Source organism: Garra rufa, chromosome 24 (genome assembly GCF_049309525.1).
Source record: "Garra rufa chromosome 24, GarRuf1.0, whole genome shotgun sequence".
Classification (NCBI taxonomy): Eukaryota; Metazoa; Chordata; class Actinopteri; order Cypriniformes; family Cyprinidae; genus Garra; species Garra rufa.
The window spans coordinates 4,923,948-4,945,917 of record NC_133384.1 but is presented as its reverse complement, the minus strand read 5'-3'; the positions used below and the strand labels follow the sequence as shown (position 1 = coordinate 4,945,917).

The 21,970-nt window shown below is 41.8% G+C and overlaps 1 protein-coding gene across 1 annotated transcript; it reads left to right on the top strand.

The window, feature by feature from the left end:
• Positions 1-6,956: 6,956 nt before the first annotated feature.
• On the top strand, positions 6,957-21,233 carry LOC141300466 (phospholipid scramblase 1). The gene is made up of 7 exons (XM_073830745.1): positions 6,957-7,040; positions 7,681-7,769; positions 8,700-8,742; positions 8,832-9,052; positions 9,236-9,397; positions 20,139-20,297; positions 20,379-21,233. The coding sequence occupies exons 2-7, from the start codon at positions 7,692-7,694 to the stop codon at positions 20,406-20,408; spliced, it is 693 nt and encodes a 230-aa protein (XP_073686846.1). The 5' UTR covers positions 6,957-7,040; positions 7,681-7,691; the 3' UTR covers positions 20,409-21,233.
• Positions 21,234-21,970: the final 737 nt, after the last annotated feature.

The following is a 21,970-nucleotide window of genomic DNA, read 5'->3' as shown; positions in this document are numbered from 1 at the left end:
GTCTCGTTCCCTGTCCTCAGGGAACTAGGGTTACCTATGTAACCTGAGACGTTTTCCACATTCGGAAATTACGGAAATTTGTTGCGTTTTTTCCGCTCTACCTTATGTGTCATCTAACAGCAGCCAATGAGCACAAGGATTCTCTCCATCATGTACACAATTCATGTTACATATCATAGAACCAAAATTTATTTTTAATATGTAAACCTTTATTATTATTATTATTATTATTATTATTATTATTATTATTATTATTATTATTATTATTATTTTATTAGCATTAAACTAAATGCACTTTTAAGGTTATACAGGAAGTGTGGCAGGATTTCTCTTTGGGGCTAAAAACAGAGACACATTCCCACAATTTAAAATGTTAGATTAAAAGTCATATACCCTACATCCTTGCCACCAGCTTTTTAAAAAATATTTGTAGCCTATACTTAACTGAGAATTTTTAGCCAGGCAGGTTTAATCATGAGTCCACACTCTCCCTGTTTGGTAACAGAAAGCTCTCTGACCTCATAATTTTGAAAAGTTATCATGCCCTACCAAGTATTATGTAGGACAGGCAAACATTGCATACTCTGTACTATGAGTCATAGTTAAATGCAGCCTGTAAGTATAAGGAGGAAATATTCTAAGCATGGTTAAAAATTGTAGGCAGCTGTACAGCATTGTAGACTGCACAAATCATGTTGCAAGTGAATAGCCTGGGTCATATTTCTGTATTTTCTTTTGTATTATCAGAACAGACTTGTTTATCTATCCATTTTTAGGCCATGACTCACCATTTGAGAATTACATGTTTAAACCAACATGAATCTAGACCTAAAACCAAATTGCAATCAGATCAAAAAATGACTGGCATTTCAAAAAATGCTTGTAAATCTATCATTACGCATAAAGTCAAATTTATATGGAATTTTGGAAGGCCAGTCTTTTTTGACCAGGGACACCACAAAAATGACAAGTCAAGGGGAAAAATCATCAAAATAAGTACAGAATTTTTTTTTTTTTTTGGGAAGTTGTTATATCTAGTGTGAGCAAAAATAGTACATTTTAGTCAATTGTAAAAACATAAACCAGCTATTGAGGAAAAAGAAAATCCTCTTTGGGTCAAAATGACTGGAACACATCATGAGGGTTAATGTATCAGCAGGTTTTTTTTTTTTTTTTTTCTTCCCTAATAAATGTGTGTGGTAATAGTTTTGGTCTTTGTAACAATTTTGTCAAACTGGACTTGTATCAGACAGTTTTGGGCTGCATCTAAAATAACCCATATACCCTCATTCACCATTCCTTACATTATTGTGCACATATAGTCCACTTGAAGGAGTCTATGCAATCGAATGAGTGAATTCTGATGTCAGAAGTGCTTTGACAAAGATGCAGGAACTAATTTGGTGTGACACTTACAGGGTATGTGTATTCTTTAGTGGTTAGCGTTTAGTGTATATCAACTGTGCACTCATTTTCAGACTTAGTCCTGGATTTAACCCAGGCAGTCCTACAGCCAGATCACTATTCTTTAGTGGTTAGTGTTTAGCATATATCAGTTATGCACTCATTTTCAGATGTAGTCTTGGACTCGACCCAGGCAGTCCTACAACCAGGTAAGTCATATAATTATTGGACAGTTTCTCCACTCATTGTGGCCATGGATGTGTTAGCTCAATACTGCACTCCTGTGGCCACTGCAGAGTTATCTTCCCTAGATACTATGTACACAAATGCCAAACCAACAATTTAGGGTAGACCAGGTACAGTTGATACACTTTTTGCTTTTTCCATTACCACACCAAAACTAGGGACTGAAAAGAAGTGATTTTTTAACATTTCTCTAGAAATGCTAGAAGACCTAGCATGACACAAGGTCATGCGATATGTCAGTTTGTAGAGCACAGATTAAGGTTTACAAAAATGTAAGGAAGAGAAGCTATTCAATGTGGAAGGGACGTGGCTAGTGAAAAACTTACCTTAGAAAAAAAAAAAAAAAACATTCGCCGATATCTTTGGACTGGAGTCCAAAGATAGACCATAAAACGTACCGACTCATTTGAATTCTACAGAGAATTATGTATTTCATATGGATGAGATTGTGGCTGTCATATGCTGTCAAATGTAGCTATACTGAGCTCAATAGCTCTGGCCCAAGCTGTAATATAAGCAAAACACTATTGGCTATTTCAAAAAAAAGGAATGGGACTGCTCTTCCTTTTTCAGTTGAAATAACGTCAACACATAGAATAACGCTGTGTGTTTTAAAGCACTTCAGTGGACCTTTACGGCTGGAATAGATTTTTAAAACACAAAGTCCAAAGTTCCAATCCTGCCTCCTAATTGGGTCCTGGGACCTTTCCCAATTACGCCCCCATCTCTCTCTCCCACTCGCTTCCTGTTGTATCTCCACTGTCCAATCCAGATAAAAATAAATAAATAAAGAATGAATGAATGAATACTGGCTCAAACTAAAATAGTGTGAAATAGCGTAACATTATGTCTATAACAAGGAGCATGAAAAAAGAGTTGAGCTCTCTCTCCCACTTGCTTCCTGTCATATCTCCACTGTCCTATCCAGAAAAATGCAGAAATGCCAAAAAAAAAAACAAAAAAAAAAAACATACACTTACCGACTTTGTAAATAGTGACAAAGGAAAACTAGCCACCATACACTGTACTGCATGACTGAGGATCATACACTACCAGACTTTAATGTTGGTGCGATTACATCAAACTCATGCGGAAACTTGTGCCTTGTTGCTAGGAGACGCGTGACAAATGAAAATAAACCATGAAAGAATTGGTCTGTGCAAGAAACTGAACATTATTTATATCATTTTTTATCTCTGATCCACTACAATGTCTAACTGTCCTAAATGCGTTTACAACAGCTGGCACGCGACACGTCAACATGCTCTGGCATAGTAGAAGCATGCGCAGAAGCGATTTGTCGTGTGTATATGTCACTAATTGTTTACACAGTGCAGAGAGGTTGTGGGTATGATGGCTGCTCAAAATGGTAATTACTTGTGCTTATCCTGATTGTTGCAACCGATTAAAAACTAAAAGATTACGTTTGCTTGCACGGGCTCATCCGGTAGTGTTAACTTTTCACCGACTCATCGACTTTTTCGAGCCTGACTGAAGTTATGGTTGATTGCTCTTTCACACGCACCGGCTGTTGTGAACGCGCTCAGAACAGTTGGACATTGTGGTGGATCAGAGGTAACAAAAAATGATATAAAGACTGCTCAGTTTCTTGCACAGACTGATTGTTTCATGTGTTAAGACCTCAATGTATCGTCATGAGCCACAGGGTTTAATTTGGTTTTGTCTGTGTATGTTTTTTTTGACGCTCAAATCTGTGGGTCCCATTGACTGCCATTATATGACTGACAGACTGCAATGGTTTGAGTTAAAAATCTTTGTTTGTGTTCTACTGAAGAAACAGAGTCACCTACATCTTGGATGCCCTGGGGGTAAGCACAGATAAACATCAAATTATCATTTTTGGGTGAACTATCCCTTTAAATAGTCCAGGTTATGGGTAACATTGTGTGAGTTTTGCAGAACCCCCCTTCTAAGGAAATTCTTCCTAGATGTTCCTAAACATTCAGTTAGGAGAGTGGTGGAGAGGAGGTGGACCAGGGATGGAGGCCAGGCCCGTGCGGTGTAAGAGGGTCTGGAGACTGTGGCAGAGCCAGTGGAGCAGGCAACCAGGGTGAAGCCAGTGAGACAGGCAGATCAAGGCAGATTGGGAAGATCAGGGAGCCAGAGTGGAGCTGACAGGGCTGGTGAGCACCAAGGCGAAGCAGGCGGAGATGAGGACCTCCAAGGTGGAGCAGGCAGAGCTGAGGATCACCATGGCACATTGGGCAGAAATGAGAATATCCAAGGCGGAGCTGGAGTCCACCACCGCAGCTCAGGTGGAGCTGGTGATCACACAGCAGAGCAGAAGATCACTATGGCAAAACTCAAGACTCAGTTACCCAGAGCGTCAGCTGGCGAAGCTAGAGATCAGAGCTGAGCTTCAGACCACAGAGGAGCTGAAACAGAGAGAGATTAGTAATGTCCTCTGGGGCCATGACTGGCCAGTCTAATAGTTCACAGACAGCTTTCATGACACTGACAGGACAGGCAAGGACTTCTTGGGCCAATATCCGTGATATTATCTGGACAGACAGGAATTTGAGGGATCATCTCCGTGGTCATTACAGGACAGACCGGGAATTCAGGATTGGGCTCTGGGCACTACAAGAGGAACTGGAGCGAACGCCACCACCTCAGGAGGAGCTGGAGCGGTGTGTGTTCCAAAAACACAAAATGGCAACTCCTATTATAGGAAGCACCACTGACGGGGGAACCACCTATAGGACTACTGGACTTGAGAGTGCTGAGACCACTGTGGTGCTTGAGAGTGCTTAATTTGGGATACCACCCACTTGTACTAGGATTCTAGTGGGATGGTCATGACAGGATTCTGCTCTGAATTGGCAGCCATGATGGAAAGAGGCTCTGGTATGGCAGCCATGACATGAAGAGGCTTTGCTGTGGCAAGAACAACACTACGCAATCTCCCTGCATTTCATTCAGAAGGGCTCATCCCTATGCCCTAATCCTTTCAAAGGGTTTACCCTCTGGAGTGAGAGCTTCGAAGGGTTGAAGGATGTAGGGGACCAAACTGTTTCTTGAAGTGCCCTTCTGCACCATCATCCGTGACCACATGGAGGCGCCGTCATCATGCAAAGGATCTGCACAAAGGATCATGGGAGTCCGAAGTGTCCATCAGTTGTAGCCTTCGAAATCCTTCATTCCAAAGGGCCCTTTGAAGTGGCTATATGAGCACTTTGGTTTTGTTACAACACTTCAATATGGCAGCCATGATTGTTTTCTCTTCGAAGTGCCCTTTGGAGGGCGATATATCCCGTTTGGAATGCACATAGTGTGTGTTTGTGTGCAGCTTAAATAGTCTAGGTTATGGGCAACATGTGTGAGTGTAATTAGTTCCAGGGAATGATGGGAAATAGAGTCTGAGAGGAAAAGGTAAAGGAGCCCTCTGAGGGTGAGCGGATTCATGCCAAAGCCTCTTTTATTAGTATCATCACAAAAAAAAAAAAAAAAAAAACCTGACTGAAAATAAAATAGTGTAAAATAATGTGCACATTGTGGAAAACAAGGTTGTTACAAAACAAGAATGTTTTCTGACATTTCTAAACCAGTGGTAATCTATTTTTTTAAATGCTACAAACATAAATATTATGTTGGACAACAGAAACAGAAACAAACAAAAAAAGAGGCTCTGGTAAAAAAAGAATAATAAAAAATAAATAAAAAGAACCAGTGTACTAGGGTGTATCAAAAGGTGTGATTGATAACATTAGAAGCATGAGGTATTATTTAAATTCTGATAGTAGAGTTCACTGTCAAATATTGTAAATACTGCACAAATTGTGAGTGCTTGGACTATATGTTTTATGGTTGACTACTGTCAACTACCTAGAGACAAACTGATTTACACTAAATTGGTACTCTAGTTGACCTTTTCAGACTGGGTAATTTTGCAGCCTCTGCCATGATAAGGTCTGTTTATTAGGTGGCATACTGTAAAAATGATGCCCTGGATTTCACGGCAGTTTTTACCATCTACCTCCATCCCTGGGATGCCCTCCTCTTTGATGAACTCTTGCACACAAATTGATCGGTTCATCAACCTTTCAGTGTATCCAGGCGGAAAAGTGTTTGACTCTTGCAGTCATAAATGATAACAGCGGGGTTTTCACCTGAAACTGTATCATTCAATTGACTACCTTGACCAGCAAGCTACCTGTTGCGTTGCATTGACTGTTTTAAGTATTCAGCAGTTTCAGACTGTTTTTATTAATAATCTTTGTTTTAAGCTCTGAAACCTATTTATTTGCACATTTTGCACATCCAATCAAAATAAACATTCTTTTTGGATGCCAACTTCGCTCACCTTGTGCTCAGGTCGTTATCACAGCCATTTTTACTATGAATACGCAAGGCTTTTGGTCAGCTGCTTTCATTTATTTTAAATGTACAAAAACTTTTTTAATGCAGCTGGTATTTGTCATATTTGAAGGATCTGAGGATCCACAAATACAAACTGTGTATGTTTTGCTTCAATTCTTCATTCATTATTTATAATCATTTTATTATTCCATTGAATCATATGATCATTATAGCCATTTATACACTCATTTTATTAAATACAGTTTTGTTTTTTTATACTGTTGTTTCCATTGTTATTTAGTCTTATGACTGTGTGGTTTTAAGGACTGTTTGTCTTCATGAATAAGAGATACAAGGGAATGTTTATGCAAACTCAAGGCTTATGGGATATTGTTGTGAATCAATTTGGTATACTACTTCTTAAATTTGTGTTCGTCAGATAAAGTCTGTCATTGAAACATACTCAACTCTGACTGTTCAAAATTTTTTTTTTTTTTTTTTTACCATCAAAACTTAATTCGTCTTCTGCTTAATGCTTTTCACAGGCTTTTCCTCAGTCAACTTCTTGGCCAAAAGACGATTTTTGTATAAACACGAAACAGAATAATTAAGGTCAACATTCAGTGTTATAGTGTATCCACTTAACTCATAAAACAAATCTCATTATGATTTGCGGAGGTGGCCTCTGCGTTCCTGAAGCGGTTTTCTCAATCCTACTATGTTGGAAACCATTCCTCATGAATATTAATTAGGACGTGCTGACGTTTAACACTAAATTAATATTTATGAGTCTTGTCTTCCCAAGCACTCACTTGAAAACGTCTGCTGTTCAGCCAATCAAGTCGTATTACAGGGTGAATAATACGCTACGTAATTAATATTCATGAGCCAAATGGATTACCGTAGTAGGATTTGCTAATACGCTTCCGGGAAATCTCGACTGAAGCGTAATGACGTAAAAAGAGTTTTAGAACACGTGAGCAGCATGCCAGCCAATGGGATGTGGTGTTTAATATGGGGCCGAGACTCTTCAGTCAGGCCGTTATAGTCCTTATCATAAGAAGACGCAGGTGAGTTTTGATCTTGTAAATAGATTTAAGCAGATTTAACGCGTTCGCCAACGTCATGCTGCTTATAAACCATGCGTTTGATTTTTATTTGTATGAGGAACAAATCTGGTCAGTCACTACAGGCAGATCAGCCTTGAACGCACTTGATGCATGGCATAAACTCTTGTGTTCTTCAGGTCGTGTTCCGATATTATAATAATTTTAAAACGAAATTAGCTGCGTTTTATTTCTCTATTGTTTCCAGGCTAATCATAAATTCATACAGGATATATTTAAGATTTAAATATCGTATGTTTCCCTGGTAGAGATTTGGACGACTTTTATGTTATGGTATTTCCTCTCAGTGGAAAAAAAAAATGTTTACTTAAATGTTAAACATGTATTTTTAAAGAGTTATTATTGTCACAAAACTTTCCTTTTCTTTTTTAATTGTCGAATAATTACGCAAATAGATCTAATTACTTCATACTAAGTGATTCCATGGAATGTTTGTACATTTAAAAATCATTTGTTATGCTTCACGACTATTTAAGTTCATGTTCATGTTTATTTGTCAATGACCCACCTGTTAGTCGGTGCAAAAAATCTTATTGACCAATATACTTTTTTAATTTTTATTTTTTCCATCAACAATGCAAAGATAAGGCAGCCATGGACTCTATAAATATGTATATGGTTCCAAATCAAGGTATACCAGGCTGTCCACCGGGGTTAGAATACCTGACACAGGTTAGTTAACATTTATTTTTATATGACTTGATCATTTATATATTGACATTAATATATAGCTGTATAATTGATAGTATAATTTGCAGTTTGTTCTGAATGTCAACTTGTGTGAGTTTCAGCATGCAAAATCAACTGATCTGTCTCTGGAAAATAGGAAACTATGACATTGTATAATATTGAATATTAAAGTTTTTGTGTCTATTTGTTAATATGGGATTTGTGGATGCATCAGTTTCATTCAGTTTGCATTCATGGTGATGCTATTGTGACTTTTTACTAAAATATGGGTAGTTAAAGGAGTAGTTCACTTTCAGAACAAAAATGTACAGTTCACCCCCTTGTCATCCAAGATGTTCATGTCTTTCTTTCTTCAGCCGTAAGGAAATTATGTTTTTTGAGGAAGACATTTCAGGATTTCTCTCCATATAATGGACTTCTATGGTGTCTCCGAGTTCCAAAATGCAGCTTCAAAGGGCTCTAAACGACCACAGCCGAGGAAAGAAGGGTCTTCTCTAGCAAAGCGATCGGTTATTTTCTAAAAAAAAAAAAAAAAAAAAATTACAATATATATATATATATATATATATATACTTTTTAACCTCAAATGCTTGTCTTGTCTAGCTCTATCTGTACTCTGTGTAGAGATAAAAAATAGTATATAAATTGTAAATGTTTTTAGAAAAAAAAAAAAAAAACTCGGGGGCACCATAGAAGTCCATTATATGGAGAGAAATCCTGAAATGTTTTCCTCAAAAAACATAATTTCTTTACGACTGAAGAAAGAAAGACATGAACATCTTGGATGACAAGGGGGTGAGTACATTATCTGTAAATTTTAGTTCTGAAAGTGAACTACTCCTTTAAATATGTAAAAATGTATATGTCTTCATATAAGTCATATAGAATTACTAAAACTTCTGTTTTATTTAGGTAGATCAACTTCTAATTAAACAGAAAGTTGAGCTAATCGAAGGTATGTCTAACAGTTTGGTCTTAGACCTATTTTTACCCTAATGCTAAATATAGAGTGTGATTAATAAGTCTTCTGTACGGTTTCATCAGCTTTAGCAGGCTTCGAAAGCAACAATAAATATGAGATCCGTAACTCCATGGGTCAGAATGTGTTTTACGCGGTGGAGGAGAATGACTGTCTCACTCGTCAGTGCTGCGGCCCATTGCGATCCTTCACCATCCGTGTCCTTGATAACTACGGACAGGAAATCATCACAGTCAGCCGTCCTTTGAAATGCATGTCCTGCTTCTTCCCATGTTGTCTGCAAGAGGTGATCTGCCAAAAGTGGCTCTGAAAAGCGAGTTTAGTTCTGAGAAATGCATCATTTGTTTGCATATGCCACTCACTTTGATATAGACAACAGAGACAATATTAGAATATTTATGATTGATGGAGTAATTATGTTTATTCCTGTTTTTCATCCTCTTGTCTCTCTTTATTTATCCTGTCTCAGTTGGAGATCCAGGCTCCTCCGGGAAACACAGTGGGATATGTTGTACAGCAGTGGCATCCTTTCCTCCCCAAGTTCACCATAGAGAATGAGCAAAGAGAGACGGTTCTCAAGCTCCAGGGGCCGTTCTGCGGCTGGAGCTGCCTGCCAGACGTAGACTTTGAGGTATAACAAACAGTTACTGATCAAACAGTTACAGACAACAATTGCAAACTCTCAGTGAAAATGAATGACTTTGTTGCTGAATCTGTACAGCCCTTAATTCCCCTGAAAGCTTTGTTTATGCTGTTTAGATTGATGTTTTACCAAAAACAAAACTAATTATACTTCACTTAAAGAACAAAAAGCCTATTTTTAAAGCATATTTTCAATTTAGCACATTGTTCACTCTATTTTTTTTTTCCATAATGTGAAAAAAAGGTAAAGTATTTATACGTTATACATTGTGTTCATAATTTATGGAAGCATTTTATCTCACAATTCAGATTTTTTTCTTAAACTCAAACTCAGCAAGATATACATTCATATTTTTCTGAGCAAAGAAGTAAAAATTAGAGATATAAACTATTTTCTTCCTCACAATTCTGAGTTTAAATCACACTGTCCTGTCCTTCAGATTTCTGAATTTACATGTCACTTTTATTTTTATTCATTTATTTTTTGCCTTGAAATTAAAAATGTAAGAATAAAAACAACAACAAAAAAACGTTTTTTATCTCACAATTCTGACTTGTTTTTTTTTTTTTTTTTGTAATTCGGAGGGAAAAAAGACAGAAAAAAAAACTGAACTCTGAAATTATGAATTGCAATTACCTTTATTAGGGGCCAAGCTCAAAAGGCGCAAAAGCACCTCTTGCACCCCTTCGTTTTTTATTTTTATTTTATATTCCTTTGATTGCTTGGCTCATGCTGAGTTAAATGGACACCAGAATTTAAATTTCTATGGCTCCAGATTTTTCACAATTTGTAATTTTTTGAAAAACCTACTTTTTCAAACACGCAAACACATTTGACAAAGAACATGGCTATATCTCTGCAACACTTAAAGGGATAGTTCACCCAAAAATGAAAGTTTGATGTTCCCCTTCGGGAACGTCGAGCTGCGTCACCACGCTTTGGGAACGCCCCCAGCGTGACCACGCTCTGAAACACGTGTCTAATCAGTCCAATAGGAAAACGCGCTGTGACGTCACGGGCGGGGTGACGTCATGAACCAGGAAACTATAAAGCACATGCGGTGAATGCAGCCGGCAGCTTCTGTCTTTCAGTCGCGCTCTGTGTTGAATGTGTTTGTCCTCTCAGTGCTGTTTTTCAGAGCCAGTTTGCTCTACTTTATTTTGAGTACTGAGATAGATAGGAAAGCAAAAAAAAAAAAAAAAGAAATATGGGCGATAAAAGCAAGAGTTTTAGGCGTTGTGTTCCTCCATGCCTCAGATACATCACGGCTGAGGACACACACACGCTCTGTGTATCTTGCTTGGGGGCGAAGCATGCCCAGTCAGCCTTCGAGGAGGCTGACTGTGTGCATTGTTTGCGGCTTCCTCTCCGCACGCTTCGCTCCCGGAGGGCTCTTTTTGAGGAAGGAGCCCTCGCTAGCGTTCCCCGCGGATCAGGCCCCGCTGCTGCCGAGGCAGAGCGGCGTCTGCATTCGTGGGGTTCGCAGTTGGATCTAGTATCGAGTTTGGAGACGGGTGAACCCCTTTCTCCATCCTCCTCTGCTAGATCACTGCCCCTCTCTGGTGTGGAAGCCCGCTCTGCGGCTTCTTCCCTCCAGGAGGAGCACTCGACCCTCCGTTTGTCTTCTTCTGAGGAGGAGGACGCGGAGATGGTCGAGGAGGCTGGTCCCACGCCCACCCAGCCTGTCGAGTACGAGGAGTTAGTGGAGGTGATCACACGTGCTGTCGCCAAGCTTAACATTGAATGGCCAGACGTTGTGACTAAAGTGCAAGCACATACGAGATCTAAGCTAGATGAAAGATTCCTGTCATCTAAAAGCACACCTCCACGCCGAGGCCTTCCATTTTTTCCCGATCTCCACACTGAGGTGTCGAGATCGTGGTCAAAACCATTCTCCACCCGTGTTCACTCCCCCACCGCTGCCATCTATTCTAATGTGGCGGGGGCTCGTGAGCACGGTTACGGGACGATGCCGCAGGTTGAGCAGACGCTCTCCAGTTATTTATCCCCTAGCACGGCATCGTCCCTGAAGGCCTCGGCACTCCCCAGTAAGGCACTCAGAACCACCTCGTCCTTGCTGGGGAAAGGGTACTCGGCAGCAGGTCAGGCTGCAGCATGTCTACACACTATGGGCGTGCTCCAAGCATATCAAGCCGACCTGCTGCAAGAGCTTGATGAGGGTGAGGACGGGGCAGCGGTCGACGTGAGTGAGCTCCGCCGCACCGCTGACCTCGCTCTGCGCGCCACCAAGGAAACCGCCCGTGTCATTGGGCGGTCCATGGCAGCTATGGTGGCCGCAGAGAGACATCTCTGGCTAACCCTATCCGATATGAGAGACCGTGATAGGGCTTACCTGCTAGACGCCCCGCTTGTCCCTGCCGGCCTGTTCGGCGATGCAGTTGCGACTGTCGTCGACAGGTTCCAACAGTCACGGCAACAAGCGGCGGCGTTCCAGAGATTTCTTCCTCGCCGCTCAGGCTCTGGGGCTGCTGGACGGGAGCAGCCCCATCCGAGTACCCGCTCCTCGTACCGCGACCAACAGAAGCGGAGCGTCGCGAGGCGTGCTCCTCCCCAAGGTGATCAGGGAGAGACCCTCAGGCGCTCCAGGTCGGGGGCCTCTAAGCCGAAGGCCGACTTGAGGGCCGTCCTTCAGGCAAAGAGGTCCTCGAAGAAGCCCTGACGCCTATGGCCCAGGGCCGATGAGAGCAAGCCCCCCTGGGGGAATATCCTCCCCCCAGTGCTCTCGAGAGGCCGGTCTGCCAACCCTGCCACCTCTGGTGCTTCAGGGCGCAGCGGTCCCTCAGCAGCCCCTACTTCCACCCGTCTGTACCGCGGTGCAGAGGGGCTCATCATCTCTAAGACCTCCAGAGGTCAGCCTCGAGAGGCTGATTCCCTTAGTAAATCATTTAGCAGCGTGGAAACTTCTGCCAAATGTATCTCAATGGGTCCTGCGAACAGTAGAGAAAGGATACAGAATTCAGTTTGGCGGCTCCCCGCCACCTTTCCAAGGGGTTCTAGCCACTACGGTGGCCCCACAGCAGGCTCTGGTTTTAGAACAAGAAGTAGACACTCTTCTAAAGAAAGGGGCCATCGAGGTGGTCCCTCCAGATCTCAGAGAGTCCGGGTTTTACAGCCGTTACTTCATTGTTCCGAAGAAGGATGGAGGTTTGCGTCCGATTTTAGACCTCAGGCTGCTCAATCGTACAGTACTGAGGCTCAAGTTCAGAATGCTCACTGTCAAGCAGGTCGTGTCACAAATCAGGTCCGAGGACTGGTTTGTCACAATAGATCTCAAGGACGCATACTTCCATATCTCCATCCTTCCTCAGCACAGGAGGTTCCTCAGGTTTGCTTTTGGGGGCAAAGCATACCAGTACAGGGTTCTTCCGTTCGGTCTAGCACTCTCACCCAGAACTTTTACCAAGTGTGTAGATGCGGCACTGGCTCCGTTGCGACTCCAGGGCATCCGCATACTGAATTATATAGACGACTGGCTCATCCTGGCACAGTCGAGAGAAGTAGCGGTTCGACATCGAGATGTCGTTCTCGCCCACATGGAAGTTCTAGGGTTAAGGCTGAACTCCAAGAAAAGCGTTCTTTCTCCATCTCAGAGAACCACCTATCTAGGAGTAGTTTGGGATTCGACCACGATGCGGGCACAAATGTCTCCCGCACGGGTACAGTCAGTCCTCAACGCAGTCGCGAGAGTCAGACTAGGCCACTCACTCACTGTGAAGCAGTTCCAAGTTCTGCTAGGTCTCATGGCAGCAGCGTCCAACGTTATACCTCTTGGCCTGCTGTACATGAGGCCTTTACAGTGGTGGCTCAGGACCAAAGGGTTTTCCCCGAGGGGCAACCCGTTCCGTATGATCAAGGTCACGCGGCGCTGCCTTCGTGCCTTAGACATATGGAAGAAACCTTGGTTCCTGTCTCAGGGCCCGGTGTTGGGAGCTCCATGTCAGCGTCTGACACTAACTACAGACGCCTCCCTCACCGGCTGGGGAGCGGTCATGAGTGGCCGCTCGGCCCAAGGTCTGTGGAGCGCACGCCAACTGTCGTGGCATATCAATCGCCTGGAGATGCAGGCAGTGTTTCTAGCTTTGAGACACTTCCTCCCAGACATCAAAGATCACCATGTGTTGGTACGCACCGACAACACATCGGTGGTCGCTTACATCAACCACCAAGGAGGTCTGCGGTCGCGCCCCTTGAACAAGCTGGCACACCAGATCCTCATGTGGTCCCAGGGAAAGCTTCTCTCGTTAAGAGCAATGTACATTCCTGGGCATCTCAATTTGGGAGCAGACGCCCTGTCGAGGCAGGGGCTGAGGCCCGGGGGATGGAGACTCCACCCAGAGGTGGTGGAGGCCATTTGGAACAAGTTTGGCAGAGCCCAAGTAGATCTATTTGCGAGCCAGGAGACAACACACTGTCCCCTTTGGTTCTCTCTGACTCATCCAGCTCCTCTGGGGCTGGATGCTATGGTACAGGCGTGGCCGAGGCTCCGCCTGTACGCCTTTCCCCCGATCGCTCTGCTCCCGGGAGTTCTGGAAAGAGTACGCCGGAATGGAATTCGCCTTCTACTAGTGGCCCCATTCTGGCCAGGTCGAGCTTGGTTCTCGGACATAGTCTCCCTCCTAGACGGCCCCCCGTGGGAAATTCCTGTCAGGAGGGACCTTCTCTCACAAGCGGGCGGCACGATCTTTCACCCCCGCCCGGAGTTGTGGAAGCTGAGGGTGTGGCCCCTGAGGGGGCACATCTCTTAGCTTCAGGTCTCTCAACCGAGGTTGTTGAGACCATACTCCAATCCAGAGCTCCCTCGACGAGGAAGTTATACACCGGGAAGTGGAATATGTTTGTCCTTTGGTGCACGCAACACCACATTGACCCAGTTCACTGCCCAGTAGGCTCAGTGCTGGACTTTTTGCAAGCCCGCCTCTCGGCCGGTAATGCACACTCTACGTTGAGGGGCTACGTGGCGGCTATAGATGCCTTCCATGCTCCCTTCGGCGCCACCTCCCTCGGGAGACTTCCCCTGGTATCACGCTTCCTCCGCGGTGCGCTGAGGCTGAGGCCCCCGATGCGCTCTCGTGTCCCTACTTGGGACTTGGCCGTGGTACTTGAGGCTCTCTCTAACCACCCTTTCGAGCCTATTGAGGACATCTCGGACAAGTTGCTGTCCTTTAAAACAGCCTTTTTGTTGGCCATCTCTTCCCTCAAGAGAGTGGGTGATCTTCAGGCCCTTTCAGTGGCCCCCTCTTTTCTAGACTTTGCACCTGGAATGGTCAAAGCGTTTCTGCACCCCAAGACGGGCTACGTGCCCAAGGTGCCCTCTGCTGTACCGCGGCCTGTAGTGCTTCAGGCCTTCTGTCCTCCTCCCTTTAAAGAACCGGGACAACGGAAGCTTAACTGTGTGTGTCCAGTGCGAGCACTGGACACATACGTCCACAGAGCTGCCCTGTGGAGGAAGACGGACCAATTGTTTGTTTGTTTCGGTCCTCATAACAAGGGTCTTCCAGCTTCTAAGCAAACTCTAAGTCGGTGGATCTCGGATGCCATTTCCTTATCATACAAGTCCTTAGGCCTTCCCTCTCCTTTGGAAGCCAAGGCACACTCTACCCGCAAAGTTGCGGCCACCAAAGCTTTCCTGTCAGGTGTCTCCCTGCAGGATATATGTAACGCTGCGGGCTGGTCCACGCCACTCACGTTTGTGAGGTTCTACGAGTTAGACCTCCCTCATACCCCAGGCTCTCAGGCCTTACTTTCTGAAGCCCCTACCACGAGTAGGGCCCTTTAATGTGGGGTTCCCCCCCCCCCTCTGTTATCCTGCTTGTCAGCAGTTGTTATCTCGGGCTACTTTCGCCCTATTTATCTACGAGCTAAGGCTCTCTCTCTATCCTGCTTTTCAGCAGTTGTTATCTCGGGCTACTTTCGCCCTATTTATCTACGAGCTAAGGCTCTCTCTCTTCCTGCTTATCAGCAGTTGTTATCTCGGGCTACTTTCGCCCTATTTATCTACGAGCTAAGGCTCTCTCTCTATCCTGCTTATCAGCAGTTGTTATCTCGGGCTACTTTCGCCCTTATTTCTACGAGCGAAGGCTCGCTATTACTCTGCCTCAGGGCACTATATCTCAGGCTACTTTCGCCTTTCTGCCTACTAGGCAGCCATTTTTTGGGCATACTGCCCCCCTTTTCTGCTACACATTCAGCAGGTCTTTGAAATTCTGGTGGCGTGGGTATATCGTTCCCAAAGCGTGGTGACGCAGCTCGACGTTCCCGAAGGGGAACGCCTCGGGTTTCGTATGAAACCCTAGTTCCTCGAGGGAACGAGACGCTGCGTCGCCTTCCACAATTTCGGCATCCCTGCAGCGCTCCTGGTGGCAGAAGCTGCCGGCTGCATTCACCGCATGTGCTTTATAGTTTCCTGGTTCATGACGTCACCCCGCCCGTGACGTCACAGCGCGTTTTCCTATTGGACTGATTAGACACGTGTTTCAGAGCGTGGTCACGCTGGGGGCGTTCCCAAAGCGTGGTGACGCAGCGTCTCGTTCCCTCGAGGAACTAGGGTTTCATACGAAACCCGAGGCGTTTATCTGCTTACCCCCAGGGCATCCAAGATGTAGGTGACTTTGTTTCTTCAGAAGAACACAAACGAAGATTTTTAACGAAAACCGGTGCAGTCTGTCAGCCATATAATGAGAGTGGATGGGCACCAGACCTTTAAAAGTAAACAAAAACATGCACAGACAAATCCAAATTACACCCTGTGACTCGTGGCGATACATTGATGTCCTAAGACACGAAACGATCGTTTTTTGCGAGAAACAACAGTATTTATATCATTTTTTACCTTTGATACACAGCCACGTCCATCTGTCCTGAGCTTTTCATCCAGCTCGTTACACATGTACGTGCTCTGGCGTAATATACACAAACACCGTAAGGGGAAATCGGTGAAAAGTCCCGGGTGAGTTTGCGCAAGCAAACGTAATCTTTTAGCTTTGAATCGGTTTGAACAATCAGGATAAGCGCAAGTAGTTACCGTTTTGAATAGCCGCTATACCCACAATCTCTGTGCACTGTGTAAACAATGAGTGTCGTATACACGCGACAGATCGCTTCCGGCGTTTGCGTATACTACACCAGAGCGCGTTCACATGTAATGTGCCTGATGCTAAACTCGTGCTCATGACAGATGGACATGGCTGTGTTTCAAAGGTAAAAAATTTTATAAATACTGTTCAGTTTCTCGCAAAAAACAATCGTTTCGTGTCTTAGGACATCAATGTATCATCACAAGTCGCAGGGTGTAATATGGATTTGTCTGTGCATGTTTTTGTTTACTTTTAAAGGTTTGGTGCCCATCCACTCACATTATTTGGCTGACAGACAGCACCGTTTTTTGTTAAAAATCTTTGTTTGTGTTCTGCTGAGAAGACAAAGTCACCTACATCTTGGATGCCCTGGGGGTAAGCAAATAAACATCAAATTTTCATTTTTGGGTGAACTATCCCTTTAAGCGTAGTCTGACCAAACTTGGTACATGTCATCATAAGCACCTCCTGAGGCTACATGCAATGTTTTGGTACAGTGCCACTTACTGGCCTGGAGGTATGACAAAGGTTATTTTTGCTTATAACTTCTGAATGGTTTGTTCGAAAACCATAAAACTGTCTGCTCATTCAGCGCAGCATGCCAAGTTGAATGATATCCACTTTTCGTATTGGCCTCTTTGGGCTTTGGCCATTTTGAATTCTGTTGTAAAATGCTTTATCTCACAATCATTATGAAACTATGTATGTGTCACTGGAACCATACTCTGAAGGTACTCTAAAAGTATCTAAATGCCACCTTCTGATCAAATTTGTTAATTATTAAAAAAAAAAAATGGTGTCCTTTTACAATCACATGACAGTGTAGAAGAGACAGGAAGTGAAGTGGGAAAGAGAGGGGGGCTGTATTGGGAAAGGGATTCACTCTTGGGATGCCCGTAGCTCAATGGCGCTATGAGTCAGCACGCTGCCCACAAGGCTATCAGCACCAAAAAAAAATAAAAAATGCTAATAGCTTTTGATTAATTTAGCCTATTTTAATGAAACCTGGTCTTGGTAGATTCCTTTGATATGAGAAATTTGGTCAAACTTGTAATTCATCATTTTTAATTTATTTGAAAACTTACTTTTTCGAACTCCTCCTATATTGTCGATTTGATTTTCACCAAAATTGTCTCAGATCAATTACAGACAATGCTGGGAAAAAAAAAAGTTATAAAAAGCTTTCCGATAGACCAAACCGTTCTCGAATAACGCAACAATAAGATTGTTGATTGATTCTAAGGCTGCAACTCTGCAGCACTTTGGAATATTGAACATTAAAGTTTTTATGCAACACTGTCATCTCACACTGACCGCACCATAATAATTTGATAATACTGCAACATATTAGTCAAAAATGATAAGCAATAAAATTGTGATTTACATTTGTGATTGTTCAGCCATTTGGACTAAAATGCTAAAGCTAAAAATGTCTAACCTCTAATTGTTGCAGTTGGTCTGTTGCTCCCAGCCATGCTTTCATGACTCATTGTTTCTTCTTTGTGCTTGGCCAATTAATTGCTATTTTATTGGCCCCTATATTTTTCTTTTTATTAACACATGATTGAAACAAGCTTCCATAATTGTTTTTCCCCCCTCCAACACAGTGATTACATACAAATTGGAAACCCAGAATTGTTTTTCTCTGAATTGTGAGTTATATATATGTGTAATTTATTGACTACAGCTATTCTTAAGCTGTATTTCTGGGCCCGTATTCACAAAACATCTTAAGGTTAAAAGTTGCTCATAACTTCGCCGATATAGGCGAAAATCTTAAAAATAATGGGCGTGGCAGTCCTAAATTTAGAAGTCTTATATTTTTGCTCTAAGAGTATTTCACAAAGCATTTTAATGCTAAAACTAGCTCCTAAATCTGTGAAACATTAGGAGTAGTGAAGAGGACTCCTAAGTCACTTAGACCATATCACAAACTAGGCCTATCCTCTCTGCTGCTTAACAAAAATAAAACAGCCATGGCCTAATGGTTAGAGAGTTGGACTTGTGACCCAAAAGGTTGCGGATTCGAGTCTCAGTTCCGGCAGGGATTGTAGGTGGGGGGAGTGGATGGCTGCCCACTGCTCCGTGTGTGTGTGTGTGTGTGTGTGTGTGTGTGTGTGTACCTGGTATTCATCCCATCCCCACAAGGATAGGAATACCAGTAGATTTTGACCTTGTGGGGACATTTCTTAGGTCCCCATGAGGAAACAGGCTTATAAATCATGCACAATGAGTTTTTTTGAGGAAGTAAAAGTGTGCACAATCTCCTGTGAGGGCTAGGTTTAGGTGTAGGGTAGGTGTAGGGCGATAGAAAATACGGTTTGTACAGTATGAAAACCATTACACCTATGGAATGTCCCCATAAAACATGTAAGCCCAACGTGTGTGTGTGTGTGTGTGTGTGTGTGTGTGTGTGTGTGTGTGTGTGTGTGTGTGTGTGTGTGTGTGTGTGTGTACTTGGATGGGTTAAATGCAGAGCACAAACTCCTAGTATGGGTCACCATACTTGGCCTCACGTCACCTCCTCTCTCCTCTCCACAATCATCACAGAAATTCTAATTGTTTCCACTACAAATACCATTACAGATCCATCAACTTTAGATTTAACCATTAAAATAAATAATAATAATTAAATAATAAATAATTTTGTACTGTTGTTTGGGACTTATTCTATTAGGATTTAGTAGTTTTAACAAGCCAACAATAGAAGGTGACCAATTATCAGTAGATTAACAGGCACCATTACAGTTACCATTAGAACCAATACAATTTCTATTTGAACCAGTAAAACCATTTGCAAACCAAAATGTTGCATTTATTAGCACACATATATTTTCCCACACATATTTTTTGTTTTGTTTTGGAGGTTATCCATACTTGGTTTTCTTTTACATTTGCAAGTCTTTCTGTCAGCCATGATTATTCTAGTTGGTCAATTAAAATGTTGTTTATATGCATATCAGCTAATTGTTTATGAGAAGCTCACATGTAAGAGGCTGACAGTGAGCTGAACATATACTTGTTTAATTATTGACACTAATTGACATTAGTGGCAACATCTTTATTTTTAAACCTTTATTTGAATATGGCAACATAATATCACCCTCTACAATATTTTATGAATAAATCTCTGACAGAGTCTCCTCCCGTATCAGGCAGTCACTGTGTGCATAGTTAATGAGCATGCTGACATCGTCCATACAGTAGCAACGAGGTCAACTTTCAGCTTAAGATTTCTCTCTATTTAGTAAAAGTTTGTCTCAGCAGCTTTGGGAATAGGTTTTAAGAGAAATCTCTTAGCTAAAAACTATTTAGGAGAACTCTTAGTGCTAAGATAAAATGTTTTGTGAATACAGGCCCTGAAGCATATTTATAGAAAATATGTTAACAAAGTAGGTGTCTGTTAATTCAACTCTGTTGAAACAATAGCATTTGACTGGAAGAGCTTCAGATTTGTACTTTTTCTGTCTTTATGTTTGTCTGTTTGGCTCTGTCTATAAATGTCCACTAGAGGGAACTGTTGTTCAGCAGATGCAATGTTTCAAGTAAATAAGCATGAATTTTGACTACATTTTAGCAACCCACCATTTAAGTATTTTCAAATGTCATTTACTTGTTATCATGCTCCTTTTAAGATTCTGACAATGGATGAAGTTAGTATCGGAAAGATCAGCAAACAGTGGACAGGGCTTCTCCGGGAGGCATTCACGGATTCAGACAACTTTGGGATCCAGTTCCCCATGGATCTTGATGTGCGAATGAAGGCAGTGATGATCGGAGCCTGTTTTCTCATTGTGAGTATGACTGATTAGAATATATGGTTTAATAGTATGACATATGAATAACATATTTAATATTTGTCTTTTATTTTTCAGGACTTCATGTTTTTTGAGACCAATAACTAGTGGCTATACAGACAGTTTAATGTCCAGCTCTGTGGAAGCGGCTGAAAAGAGAAGATGTTTACCCTTGCACATCATACATCTGTGAAATCCAATGGAATGCATGTGAACATCAAGCCAGCAGTGTAGAAGAACGATGCTTTTAGAGACTGTGAAGTAGCTTCAGGTGTGTGATATAACTGGTTGTACCGATTAAAGTGTGTTGTTTTATATTTTTTTCTTCTCTATACATAACAGATTAATATATATGTGGCATTTGAAGGAATAGCTCACCCTAAAATAATAATAATAAATAAATATATAAATAAATCTGACACTATTTACTCCAAGCTCATATTACGTATCGTCCTCCATGGTCTTCCATTTTCTAACATGAAAGGAGCAATTTAGCCATGCCATTGTTTTTTGTTTTTGTTTTTGTTTTTTTTTGGACAGCAGTCAAGCCCCACATCCCAAAAAGAAGCCATATGACATATTTAAATTGTCAGAAGTGTTAAAGTGATCTATTCCTTTAAGAGCTGTCAGTACGACTATGCATATTAAATTTTGCAGTAATACCTGCAGTAAATGACCAATATACATCTTTACAACACAAAGTTATATTTTATTGTGAAAAATATAACTATTTTCAACAGTTCATTTTATTAATTCCCAAAACTATATTTTGCATGCAAACAGCTAAAAGTGGTCCAAAAAAAAAAACAAAGCGAAAAAAGTATTGTAGTAATTCGTTATTTATTGTGTGATTTATTTATCTTGTATATTGTTTGTTTGATTGATTTGTAGTGTTGACAATAAGCTTATAAATGGGAATATGTTTTTAAAGAAGTTCTGAGCTTTTTTTTTTTTTTTTTTTTTTTGTAGTGCTCAGTGTCTCCAGAAGAGGGCAATGTTGATATTTAAGTACACAAAATTTTTAACGTTTTAGGTCTTAGAATATTCATTATGAAGTGTTGTTCATGTTTTATATGACTCTGGTTTGCAATTTAAACACACTAATGTATGTGACGCTTCATGAATGCCTGGTATAGTTGATGTCTGACTAACACATAATATAATTCTAGCGGGGCGTTGTTCTTTTTTTTATTTATTTTTTATATATTTATTCTGGCACATTACTAATTCCGGCATTATATTTAAATAGTTATATGATCTAGTGCAAAATATAATTTTCTAAACTACACGTTAGTCTAATCATTGTGTAGCCAGTGTACTGTTATTTGTGTCACTTTTAGTTACAATCCAACATGTTTTGATTGAATTTGCCTTTAAACTAAAAAAAAAAGAAAGAAAAAGAGACATAAACCACAAAATTGTGTATTGCATAAACCCTGTACCAAAACCAGTACTTGTTGGGAAGTAAAAAAAAGGGGGGGATTTAGTGGAAACTGAACTTTTCTCCTCAACAAGTCGACAATAATGCCTCCTAATGAGCTGTGAGTTATGAATGCTGATGAAAGAGAACATGGCAGTACGTCATACAAAAGCTGTTTATAGGTTTGAGAAGAAAATATATTTATTACCACTTAGCAGTGAGTGTTCAGTCAAGCACGCAATCAATGCAG

Bases quoted from the DNA above. Each gene is read 5' to 3' on its own strand.
- LOC141300466 (XM_073830745.1), top strand. From the start codon at position 7,692: ATGGACTCTATAAATATGTATATGGTTCCAAATCAAGGTATACCAGGC. The intron at 8,743-8,831 runs GTATGTCTAACA...CGGTTTCATCAG, and splicing joins GAAAGTTGAGCTAATCGAAG to CTTTAGCAGGCTTCGAAAGC. The intron at 9,053-9,235 runs GTGATCTGCCAA...ATCCTGTCTCAG, and splicing joins TCCCATGTTGTCTGCAAGAG to TTGGAGATCCAGGCTCCTCC.